General features: G+C 36.5%; 1 protein-coding gene across 1 annotated transcript in view; it reads right to left on the bottom strand.

Annotated features, from left to right (window-relative positions):
• The window catches only part of TDRD5 (tudor domain containing 5), a 92,260-nt gene that overhangs the window by 11,554 nt on the left and 66,946 nt on the right, over positions 1–13,760 (bottom strand). Inside the window, 3 exon segments of the mRNA XM_021063742.1 lie at positions 7,214–7,357; positions 8,073–8,255; positions 13,245–13,409. Of these exon segments, the coding sequence (XP_020919401.1) occupies positions 7,214–7,357; positions 8,073–8,255; positions 13,245–13,409 (492 nt within the window).

Below are 13,760 nucleotides of genomic sequence, written 5' to 3'. Positions count from 1 at the left end.
GCTGTGTATGTGTGCCCCCCTTTTTGGCAGCAAAAATGAAAACTCTAAAATTCCACAAATTATCCTACCATACAATATGCTACTGTAGGAAAGCAAAGACCTAGATTCAATTTTTTGCTTAGTTTATGTAACTCACATGTATTTGTCAGTTATCCTTTAAGTTTTTTCTCACTTAAAATGAAGTTCTTTCATTACTGATTCAGTGATAATTAAGAAACATTAACATGATAAACTTTTAGAGCTGGAAAGATCACTGGTTCAAATCAATATGTGCAGACGGATAAGCTGAGACTCCAAAAGCCAACTTCTTCAAACTTGTGGTAAAGAATAAGCCCTAGATTACAGAACTCCCAGACAAAAGCTTACTGCTGCCTATCTTCAGTAGTTTAATAACAATAAAAATCAGAAACAATTTTCTAAAAGCACTTTTTTCTTCCCTGAAAAATATGATTTTGAAGAAAGACATTGTTAAAACATATTTAAGATGCATTCTGACAGCTTTTCACTCTGAAAAAAGAACACAGGTGAATGTCTTCTAAATACGTATGCAACTTTGAAAGCAAGCACCTGTAACCAGTTTAATCACTGAACTGAAGGACAAGAGTCTCTTCCTCCAAACAGTGGTTTAGAGCCTTGCTGCTCCAAGTCTCATTTACTGTCAAGCAGCTTCAGCATCACCTGGAAGCTTGTAAGACATGCAGAACCTCAGTCCCCAACCCGTATCTGCTTAATCAGAACCTGTATTTTCACAAGATTCTCAGGTGATCTGTATGAACATTATAGTTTGGGAAGCACTGCTCTACCAGATTTATCCCTTTGTAGTCATCAATGACTGTCTCCCTCAAAGTTGTCAGAAAATGTACTTTTATGTAACTAGAGATGAGCAGATTTTCAAGAAACATGTTCATGATTTCTGAAACATTAACAGATGTATGTAATCAAAAGCATAATCCCACACTACAATACCATAAAACTTCATGCCCACTAGGATGGCTATAATTTAAAAAACATGTAAGTGTATGTTATATTTGTTATATTTCATATATTATAACAAGTGTTGGCAAAGATATGAACAAACTGGAACATTTATATTGCTGGTGGGAATGTAAAATGGTGCAACTGCTTGGAAAAGTATGGCAATTCCTCAAAACACTAAACACAGAGTTACCAAAGGACCTAGCAATTCTACTCTTAGAAAACTGAAAACATATGTCTACATAAAAACACACACACAAATGTCACAGCAGCATTATTCATAATAGTGAAAAAACAGACACAACTCAAATGTCCATCAGCTGATGTATGGACAAACAAAACATGGTCAATCATACAATGGATTATTCAGCCATAAAAAGAAGAAAGGTACTGATATGCACTATAACATGATAAAACTTGAAAATATCATGCTAAGAAGACATAAAATTCTACATGGAGTTCCTGCTATGGTGCAGTGGGTTAAGAATCAGACTACAGTGGCTCAGGTCACTGCAGGGGAGGCATGGGTTTGATCCTCAGCCTGGTACAGTGGTTAAAAGGTCTGTCATTGCTCAGATTCAATCCCTGGCCTAGGAACTTCCGTGTGCCATATGTGCATCCATAAAAAAACAAAAATTAAAAATAAATTTTTTTTTAAAAAGACCACATATTGTATGGATTCCAATTTATGAAATGCCCTTAAGAATTCTTGGGGGGGGGCAATGAAAATGTTCGGAAATTTTTTTTTTTTTGTCTTTTTGCCATTTCTCGGGCCGCTCCCACAGCATATGGAGGTTCCCAGGCTAGGGGTCCAATTGGAGCTGTAGCCACAGCAACGTGGGATCTGAGCCATGTCTGCGACCTACACCACAGCTCACAGCAACGCTGGATAGTTAAGCCACTGAGCAAGGGCAGGGACCGAACCCGCAACCTCATAGTTCCTAATCAGATTCATTAACCACTGAGCCATGACAGGAATTACTGTTTGGAAATTCTTATGGTGACAGATGCACAACATGCTACTAAACTAGTGAATATACTAAAATCAATTGAGTTGTACAATTTAAATGGGTGAACCGTATGGTATGTAAATTATATATGATTAAGCTGAGGAGATAAAGGATGGGGTCTGAGCTTCACAAAGGTGGAGGGGCTCTGACAACTCCTCAGGCATTCAGCTGACATCTCCAAAGAATCATGCTTTAGAAGTAAGAGCCACATCTAAGGAGTAAGGACAAAAGTGAAATAGAGCAGTATCAACGAAACCTAAACCAAGCCCCAATATAAGGGGACTGTCTCGTACCTGCCAGCACAAGACAACCAAACCCTCCTTGGAGGAAGACAATCATCCAGAGCCTCTGCAATTTTTTATCCATAATGTCCATCAATGAATTAAAAAGAAACATGAGGAGTTCCCACTGTGGCACAGTAGGTTAAGGATCCAGTGTTTTCTCTGCTGTGGTTCTGGTTTGATCCCTGGCCTGGCACAGTGAATTCAGGATCCAGCACTGCCACAGCCGTGCCATAGTTCACAGCTGTGGCTTGGATTTGATCCTTGGCCCAGGAACTTTGATATGCCACAGGCATGGCCAAAAAAGAAAAAAAAAAAGAAACATGCGGTATCCTCCCTCTATGTGCCCACCCCACTACTCTGAATGACAAAAAGAGGATCAAATGACAAGATCAAATAGAGAAAAAAAAACAGTACGAACACACCCAAAGGTGATTCAGATGTTGAAATTAGCTGAAAAAGACATTAAAACAACTATGATTAACACGTTCAAGAAAATGGAAGTGATAGAAAAATTGATGAAAATATGGAGAATTTAAACAGAGAATTGGAACCTATTAAAAAATTAAATGATTATTCTAGAACTGAAAAATATTGTTTGAAATTAAGAGCTCAATGTGTGGATTTAATAGACTGGATCCTGTAGAAGGCAGGATTATTAGTGCACTGGAAAAATCAATATAAAAGGCACTATTAAAAAAAAAGGCTGTGAATGAGAAATCAGAGCCCAGTAGGTATGTAGGACTCAGCCAAAAGTTTAAAATATGTATAACTGAAATGCCAGCAGGGAGGAGAGAGATCATGAGGCAGAAGCAGTGTCTGACTAGATAAATGGGCCAGAATTTTCTAAAACTGATAAAGGGTATCAATCTTCTGATACAATAAGCTCAAGGACCCAAAAGCAGAATAAATCCAAAGGAAATAACATCAAGATATATAATTATTAAATAGCTGGAAACAAAGAAACACAAATCTTCAAAGAAGCCAGGAGAGGAAAAAAAAAAAAAAAAAAAAAGACATACCTTCAAAGGAACAACGATAACTGACAGCTGGTAATTCAACACAAGCCAGAACACAAAGGAATAACATCTTCAAAGGGTTGAGGGAAAAAAGTGTCAACCTAAACTGCAACACTCAGAGAGAATATCCATCAAAAAGGAAGATTAAAATAAAAAATACAGTAAATTAAAAAACATACACCTGAATAACTAATGGGCCAAAAAAGGTAAGTGGGAAATATTTTGACATAAATAAAAATGGAAACAAAATTTATGGGAGGCAGCAAAAGAATATAAGAGGGATGTCTCTAGGAATAAAGCATAAAAGATACATTTAAAAAGGAATAAAGATTTCAAATAAACAAGCCAACTTTAGACCTTAAGGAACTAGAAAAAGAACAACTAAGACCAAAGTTAGCAGAAGATAGGAAATATTAAAAATTAGGGCATAAATAAATAAAATACAGAACAGAAAAAAATCAATGAAACCAAGAGTTGGTTTTTTGAAAATACAAGCAAAACTTACAAACACTTAGCTAGATGAATGAAGAAAAAAAGGACAAATAATATCAGAAAAGAATGAGTTCCCATTGTGGCTCAGTGAGTTGAGAACTCGACTAGTATCCATGAGGATGCAGGTTCCATCCCTGGCCTCCCTCAGTGGGTTAAGGGTCCAGCATTGCAGTAAGCTGCAGCTTAGGTCACAGACATGCCTTGGACCTGACATTGCTGTGGCTATGGCACAGGCCTGCAGCTGCAGTTCTGATTCAACCCCTAGCCTAAGAATCTCCACATGCTGCAGGTGTGGTCCTAAAAATAAAAAAAATTTAATAATAAAAAAATGAAAGACTATTACAAACAATTGTGCACAAACTAGATAACATGAAAGAAATGAATAAATTCTTACAAACATACAATCTTCTGAGACTGGAAGACATACTGAAAATAGAAAATGGAAAGGAAGAAATAGAAAATCTGAATAGACATATTACTGGTGATGAAATTAAATCAGTAAAACCTCTCAACAAAGAAAAACCCGAGATAAGATGGCTTAACTGGTGAAATCTACCAAACATTTAAAGAATAATTAATACCAATCCTTCTCAAAGTCTTCCAAAAACTGAAGAGGGAACATTCCCAAATTTATTTTATAAGGCCAGCTTTACCCTGATACCAAAGATAAAGACAGTACAAGATAAGAAAACTACAGGCTAATATTCCTGATGAACACAGACACAAAAATTCTTTTTTTTTTTTTTTTGGTCTTTTTTTAGGGCCTCACCTGCAGCATATGGAGGTTCCCAGGCTAGGGGTCGAATCAGAGCTATGGCTGCTGGCCTACACCACAGCCACAGCAACGCCAGATCCTTAACCCACTGAGTAAGGCCAGGGATCAAGCCCTCAACCTCATGGTTCCTAGTCAGATTCATTTCCACTGCGCCATGAGGGGAACTCCAGACACAAAAATTCTTAACAAAATACTAGCTAACAATCCAAATACAATAGCACAATTAAAAGAATCATACACAATCACCAAGTAGAATATACCCCTGAAGTGCAAGGGTGGTTTGATATATAAAAATCAATTAATGTAAATATTCCACATTAACAGAAAGGATAAAAAGATCACATAATCTCAACTGATGCAGAAAACAAGCATTTGACAAAATTCAATACATTTTCTTCATAAAAATTCTCAAAAACTAGGAATACAAAAAAGTATCTCAACATAATAGAGGCCATATATGAAAAGCCAACGCTAACATCATAGTCAACAGTGAAAAACTGAAAACTCTTCTTCTAAGATTGAGAACAAGGCAAGGATGCCCACTCTCATCACACCTACTAACATGGTACTGGAAGTCCTGCCCAAATAAATTAGGCAAGAAAAAGAAATAAAAGGCATCAATTCAGAAAGGAAAAAATAATCTTTGTTCACAGATGACATGACCTTATATATGGAAAACTCTAAAGAATCCACCAAAACCTGTTAGACCTAAATCAACAAATTCAGTAAAGTTGGAAAACATAAAATCAACAAAAATCAAACAACAAAAAAAATACTATATATTTCTATATAGTAACAATGAACTATTCAAAAAGAAAACTAAAAACAAACCCATTTAAAAGAATAAAATATCAAGGTATAAATTTAACTAAGGAAGTGAAAAATCTATAGAATGAAAATGGTGAAACACTGATGAAAGAAGTGGAAGACGACAAATAAATGGCAAGACATTCCATATACATGAATTGGAAGAATATTATTAAATGTCATAATATTCAAAGTGATCTATAGTCAATGCAATCCCTATCAAAATCTAAAAGGCCTTTTTTTTTTTTTTTTTTTTTTTTTTTTGCCACAGCGTGTGGCAGCTTTATGTGGGATCTCGGTACTAATATCAGGGGTTAAACTGGGCTGCAATTGTAAAAGTGCCAAGTCCTAAGCACTAGACCCTAAATGGCATTTTTTTTTTCACAAAAATAGAACAGTACTAAAATTCATATGGAATCATGAAGGATCCAAACAGCCAAAAAAAAAATCTTGAGAAAAAAAAAAAGAGGGATCACACTTAATTTCAAAATATACCACAAAGCTGCAGTAATCACAGTATGATATTCGCTTAAAGACAAACATACAGACAAATGGAACAGACTCAAGAACCCATAAATAAAACCACACATATTTGGTCAATGATATTTGATAAGTGTGCTAAGAATACATAATGGGGAAAGGATAGTTTATTCAAAAAATGATGTTGGGAAAACTGGATTTCTGCATTCAAAAGAATAAAACTGGATCCTTAATATCATACTATACACAAAAACCTACTCAAAATGGATTAAAGACATAAATATAAGACATAAAACTCCTAGAAGAAAACATAGGGGAATAACTATGACACTGGTCTTGGCAGTGATTTACTGGATACAAAACCAAAAGCAAAAGTAAACAAGCAGACTGCATGAAACTAAAAACCTTCTGCAAAGCAAAGGAAATTATCAACCCAATCACAAATAACCACACATTATATAATATTTATATGAAATGCCCCAAACGGGCAAATCTATATATAGAGAAACAGATTAGTAGTTGCCTAGGGCTGGGGGAGGATGGGGGTACATAACTGTTAATCAATAGTAGGGGTTGTTTTGAAGGGGAGATAAAATGTTCTAAAATGGACTGATTGCATAAAATCATTTGAACTGCATACTTTAAATGAATTATATGTTTGTGAGTTACATTTCAATAAAGCTATTATATCTTAAAATAAAAATACCTGAGAAACAAAATATAAGTTTATTCTAAAACTAAATCTGTGGCTTTAAGCAATCTGCATTTCTGGAACAGACTGTTCTGTGTAATACAGCATACTTTATCAATGTTCACATGCAAAGTAACCATACTCTGTAGAAAATACATCACCCAGAAAGGTTAACTTCCACAAATCTGCTTTTCAACAAATCTCCTAGACTCAAATCCTTCATGTTTAATGTAATGCATAAAAGTACAGACTCATGTCAGCCACATTTCATGATTCCCACAAACTGTCCTGCTATTTTCAGGACATTCATAATATATTTGAGAAACATGAAACAAATGAACTTCATTCCAGGGTGAGTGCTTTCTTCCAAAGCAATATACAACGAAAAACTCGTCTAGATGATAGGTCACATACAGAATTTAAAAGTTATGATTAAATTAAATGAAAATACCTATTTTCTCTATCCCTAGAGATTTAATAATTTAATTTTTTAATTATAGGCTCAGAATTTTCTTCTGAAGAGATAAATAACTATATTAACTGAAAATTTTAAATAAATATACATTTTATGTATATGTATTCTAGTAAATGCCAAGAGAGGATCATTAACTAGAATTTGACTTGCTAAAAAGAAAGCACTTCCTCATGAAAACTTGTCACAATAACATTCATTGGACAATTACCTTCTGAATCCTGGTTGTGCCAGTATTTTTTTCTAGAGCACCCAGTCCTTCTGGTTTCTGAACTTCTACTTTCATTCCATTCACAAAGCCTGAAGGCTGCCAAGAATCATCCCATATATCTTTGGGTGCAGAAAAACACCATTCCTACATAGAGGAAAAAATTGCAACAATAACTGAGACATAGTGCCATATGATCCAAACAGGGTAACTTGGGCTACATAAAGGCAAGGAAGCAACGTATACTAAGCAATAAAAGATATTCATTAACTTTGTATATAAGCATGAGTTTTCCCCCTTGCTTTATTGTTTCATACCAACATATGGAATTCCTTTGAATACATAGATCTCATAAAACAAATATAACTCTGCAGTATTTCTTTAATACTGTTTCATGGCTAGATGATTTTCATGATCAAGTATTTAAATGGCACAAATAACAAGCAGCAGCTAAAGTGTGATATTTCTTCTAATAGCCAGTGGGAAATAAGTTAAAATTTAAATACATGGGGCCCATTACAAGTAAATATTCTCACTGTAGAGGCTAACACAACAAAAATAAAATTAGAGAAAACTGTTTATTTCTAGATCCTAAGGTCCTGACTAGGTGCCTGTGATAAAACAAAAAACCATAATGATTGATAGGGCAGATGGGCACAATAAGTCCATGGTTTATTCTCCGCCGCTTCATCCTGTCCCCATCCCTAACACTCATCCTTGGGGGGAATAATGCATTCTTCTGAATTACTGTCTGAGAAATCCTTTTGAATTTTAGAATGTATAGCTTTTTTGAGGCCTAGACAATTACGTTTGTATTTCCTTTTCAGTAGTGATTTGCTTTATGTTTTCCCAAGGATCTAACCTCCTGTGGCATTTCTTTACATGATGAATATGGTTTCTTTCCATCAAGGCTTGAGGTAAATAAATAGGAGGCAGCATCACTTCCTTTTCCCATTTTAGCCTGCAAAGGTAACCAGTTCTCATCCCAAATATCATCACCTATGGTTACTGACTCCAGGCATGGCATTCCAGTGGGAATCTCATCCTAGAATGTATCAGGTGACAAAGAAAAAAATTTTAATTTATGGTTCCTATATGAATATATTTTAAAATTTAGATTTACAATTTTTTCCTGACTCCAGGTAAAGATGGCAGTTTGAGTACAAATTTATTATTCTCCCCTTCACCAAAATAAAATATATTAAAGGTATAAACTTATGGTCAAAGAGAATGTAAGAGGAGAAAAACACCTCCTATATTCTGGATACAGGAAAGCATAGAAGTGACAACTTATTCAGTAATCCTGAGAAAGTAAAATCCTAAGCTTGTAGCAGGAAAAACTGAGAATCGACCCAAACTTATGCTACAGATACTGAAAAAGTTCAGGAATTGCTACTACAAAGTTTTTGGAATTGAGGATGTAAAGTGGGAATGAAAACAAAAACACTAGTTAAAAGTTTGTGAAAGAAGCAGGTGTCCCCAGATACCTTCCTCTATTTAAAAAACCAAGGAAACCATACCTCTTCCTTCTGCTGAAAAGACTAGTGCTCTTCTGTAAGGTAAAGCTGAGGATGGTACGAGCATGTAATAAAAACAGTGGAATTAAGTAAAGGTTTTTATATTGACAATAGAACTCTGCACTCTCTTTTCAATAGCAGGACAGAGATGAGAGTAAAGAATGCATGAACTTGAAGACAGATTCAATCTGATTATTCAATATAAACAACAGAGAATAAAATCAGGAAAACAAGCAAACAAATGTACAAAAATACAGCCTCAAGGACCTATGACTTAATACCAAAAGGTTTAACATTTGAGTCAGCAAAGTCCCAAAAGAGAAGAGAAAGAATGCAGTGCAGAAAAATTATTTAAAGAAATATCTCACACATCTGGTGAAATATATAAAACCTACAGATTCAAAAAGCTTAGAAAACCTCAAACAGGACAAACTTGAAGAAATCCATGCCTACAGAGATTACAGTCAACCTGCTGAAAAGTAAAGGCAAACTATCTTTTTTTAAAAATTCTTTTTAAAGCTGAACCTATGGCATATAAAAGTTCCTGGGCTAGGGGTCAAATCAGAGCTGCAGCTGCAGCCTATGCCACATCCACAATAATAGTAGATCCAAGCTGCATCTGTGACCTACATCACAGATTGTGGCAACACCAGATCCTTAACCCACTGAGTAAGGCCAGGGATCAAACCCACCTCCTCACAGAAACAATGTTGGGTCCTTAACCCACTTAGCCACAACAGTCACTCCAACACAACTATCTTGAATGAAGCCAAAGAAAAATGACATATTATTTTAGAGGAACAGCAATTTTAACACTGCAGATCTTACCTCAAAAAGCATGAAAGTCAGAAAGAGGTGGAATCAAATTTTTAAAAGGCTCTAAGAAAAGAACTGGCAACCAGAATTTTACATCCAGCAAAAACACCCTTCAAGAATGAAGCTAGGAGCTCCCGTCATGATGCAGTGGTTAACGAATCCAACTAGAAACCACGAGGTTGCGGGTTCGACCCTGGCCTTGCTGAGTGGGTTAAGGATCCAGCTGTGATGTAGGTCACAGATGCGGCTGAGATCTGGCGTTGCTGTGGCTCTGGCCTAGGCCAGCAGCAACAGTTCTGATTAGACCCTGTAGCCTGGGAACCTCCATATGCTCTGAGTGTGGCTCTAAAAAAAGAAAAAAAATACAATAAGAAGAAAGAAAAAGAGAAGTAAAGGAATGAAAAGCTGGAGAAACAAACAAAAATAATACAATGATAGACTCAAAATCAAAACATTTATAATTTTATTAGATGTAAATTTTCTAAACATACTAATTAAAATTCAGCTGTCACACCTGAACCTAGCCCTGCCCATCTGCAGCTTGAAACCAACCCTGGAATGCCCAGGGCCATGCAGCCAGCCGTTCTAGGAATCAGCTCCACCATTAGCGGATTGGCACTGCAAAGCCAGTCAACCCAGAATTTAGCCCAACTCACCAGTCACCACACAAGGCAGGGCCTAGCAACCAACGAGGCTGGGAGCCAACCCTGCCTACCAGTGCACCCACGGTAGTGGACCATGTCACAACAGAAAAGCCCACATAACCCACATAGAGCATATAGCTCTGGTGCCAGACGGAGCATGCTGGTGCACTGCCACAATGCCTCCTACCTAAGGCCCATTATTCAAGAGTGGGAAAAATAACCATCTAACTTAATACTTAGAAATCCCACTCAGTGGGTTAAGGATCCGGTGTTGCCATCAGCTATAGTTCACAGACATGGCTTGGATCTGGCATTGCTGTGGCTGTGGCCTAGGCCGGCAGCTGCAGCTCTGATTTGACCTGTAGCCTGGGAACTTCCATATGCCACAGATGGAGGAGGAAGAAGAAGGAGAAGGAGACGACGACGAAGACGATGATGAAGACGAAGATGAAAACGAAGACGATGAAGACAAAGACAATGACGAAGAAGACAAAAAAGAAGACAAAGAAGAAGACAATGATGACGACGAAGATGAAGAAGATGATGAAGACGATGATGAAAACGAAGAAGATGATGAAGACGATGAAGACAACGACAATGAAGATGACGAAGACGACGAAGAAGACGAAGACAATGATGACAACCACAATGAAGAAGACGAAGACAATGATGACAACGAAGAAGAAGACAACAAAGAAGACAAAGAAGATGACGACAATGACGAAGATGAAAAAGAAAAGACAACGACGAAGATGAAGATGACAATGACGACGACGAAGAAGACAAGGAAGACATAGACGATGACAAAGATGATGAAGACAATGACAACGATGACAAAGAAGACGAAGACAATGATGATGAGGACGACAAAGAAGACCACGATGAAGACGAAGATGACAATGACAAAGAAGACAAGAAGATGACAATGAAAACGATGATGACAAGGACAAAGAAGAAGACGATGACAACGATGACGACAAAGAAGATGATGACGAAGATGACAAAGATGACGAAGACGACGAAGATGAAGACGAAGACAATGATGATGATGACAACGAAGAAGACAAAGATGATGACGACAATGACGAAGACAAAGAAGACAACGATGACAACGAACATAGAGAAGATGAAGACGATGATGAAGATGATGACGACGATGAAGATGAAAAAGACGATGAAGAAGATGAAGACAAAGAAGAAGACGAAGATGACAACGATGACGAAGAGATGAAGACGATGATGATGGTGACGACGATGAAGATGAAAAAGACGATGAAGATGAAGAAGACAAAGACAAAAAAAGATGAAGATGATGACAACGATGAAGAGATGAAGACGATGATGATAACGATGACGACAAAGAAGAAGATGACAATGACGATGAAGAAGAAGACAAAAAAGATGAAGACAAAGACGATGATGAAGACAATGAAGACGAAGAAATGAAGACCAAGAAGACAATGAAGATGAAGACAATGAAGACGAGAATGAAGACAAAGATGACGACGAAGACGAAGATGACAAATATGATAAAGACGAAGAATAAGAAGACAATGAAGACGATGACAAGGATGATGAAGATGACGATGACGAAGACATGACGACAAAGACAACAATGAAGATGTCGATAAGATGACGACGAAGAAGATGAAGACAAAGATGAAGACGAAGAAGACAAAGACAAAGTCGAAGATGAAGAAGATGACAACGAAGACGAAGACGACGACAATAATGACGAAGACGACGAAGACGATGATGAAGACAGCGAAGAAGATGATGACAAAGACGACAATGAAGACGATGATGAAGATGATGATGATGACGAAGATGACAAAGACGAAGAAGACAAAGGCGAAGATGAAGAAGACAACAACGAAGACGACGAAGATGATGACGAAGATGATGACATTTCACCAAGAAATACGTGTGGATGGTGAGTAAGCACATAAAATTATATATATATATACACACACACACACATATGTTATATACCATATGACTCCACTTACATGACAGAACTAAAAAGGTATAAAACTACGGTGACAGAAAACAGGTCAAAGGGTTGCTAGGTTTAGGGATTTGGAGAGATGTGATTATAAAGGGGTAGCACCAGGGAGTTTTCCTTTTTATGTGACAGAACCATTTTCTTGCATCCTGACTGTGGTGGTGTTCACACAAATCTATACATATATTAAAACTGATTGGACAGTACTCCAAAAACAAAGTCAATTTTTTCTGTATGTTGATTTTAAAAGAAAGAAATATTAACACTAGAGAAAATAAAAGTTATGGAGGAAAGGAAAACTTGCCGTGACTTGGCTATAAATAGAATTTACAGTCATAATTCAAATAAATATTGAATAGTGATCTAGTGGAAAGTTTGATATAACTATATTACTAAAATGGTGTTGAGGCAAACAGAAGGGATATTTGTGTGTGTGGTGGGAGTGAAGGGATAAAAGAAAACTAAACCCCCATCTCTCACAGTGAGAAGGCCATGCATACTGAAAGCTGAAAAATCAGGAAATAACAATCTTAGAAAGCTATTAGTGAAGGAAAGAGAGGTAAATTCCAAAAGAAGCAGCTAAAAGAGATGGAAATGGTTGCTCTGAGAAAGAGGAAATTGTAAGGGAAGGGGTGGGTTATGGGGAACTCCAAGCTATGTGTACATAAAACATCTGATTTTTTTAAAAAGCTGTGCGTTTATACATATTTGACTAAAATAGGTCCTCCAAAAAAGTTGTCAACATTTTTCTGATGAGTTTTCCAAATTCTGTTTTCTCAATACTAGTTTCTAATCACTGCATAATTCCTGAAGACTGCCCAGAGCTATGGGATAGTAATTAACATATCAAAGTCAGATAACGGCTTTTCTTTTTTGTGGCACAGGCTATGTTGCTGCAACTTTGGTCTTGGCGACTGTAATTCATCTGTGAAAGATGCTCTGAAGGAACAGAAAGCAGTAGGGTTTAAAGAGCTATTTTATTCCAGTCCCCTTCACTTATGAATTAATTATATTAAGTACATTAAAAAAAAAACTATCTTCCCTTCTCTTACCTCACTGTCTTCTTTCAGATCCTTTAGCTCTGGGATGGACCAATTTGGATCTTCTTCACAGTTCTTAACTTGAGTTTTCAAAGAAATGAATTCAGAATCCTTTAATGGCTCCTTTGAGGTGACTGATTTAAGGTGACTGAAATCCTTTTCATCTTTAATATCTTGCTAGTAGATATGAGAGAGAAATTATTTTATTTTCTATACTAACACTGTTTTCAAAATCTACATGTCTGTAAAACTGGGAGGGGGGGAAGTGATGGATATTTTGCTAAGGCTCATGCAAATGCTATATATCATTTACTAACTTAATCTACAACCCTAGGTCTTCCCAGGTAGCTAAACAAGTTCAGGTCAACATTTATTGAGCACATATTATGAAATGTGTACAAGAAGCTCTGTGGATATAAAGGTGAATGCAACAGTTTCCAGCTTCAAAGGAACTCAAAATGTAGCATGAAGGCAGATAATCACAATGAAGCCTTCAATGTAGAGCCAAAACAGAAATATAACCAAAAT

The sequence above is a fragment of the Sus scrofa genome, chromosome 9, assembly GCF_000003025.6.
Source record: "Sus scrofa isolate TJ Tabasco breed Duroc chromosome 9, Sscrofa11.1, whole genome shotgun sequence".
NCBI classification, from domain to species: Eukaryota; Metazoa; Chordata; class Mammalia; order Artiodactyla; family Suidae; genus Sus; species Sus scrofa.
The sequence above is the reverse complement of the archived record's forward strand: the minus strand, read 5'-3'. Positions and strand labels throughout refer to the sequence as shown.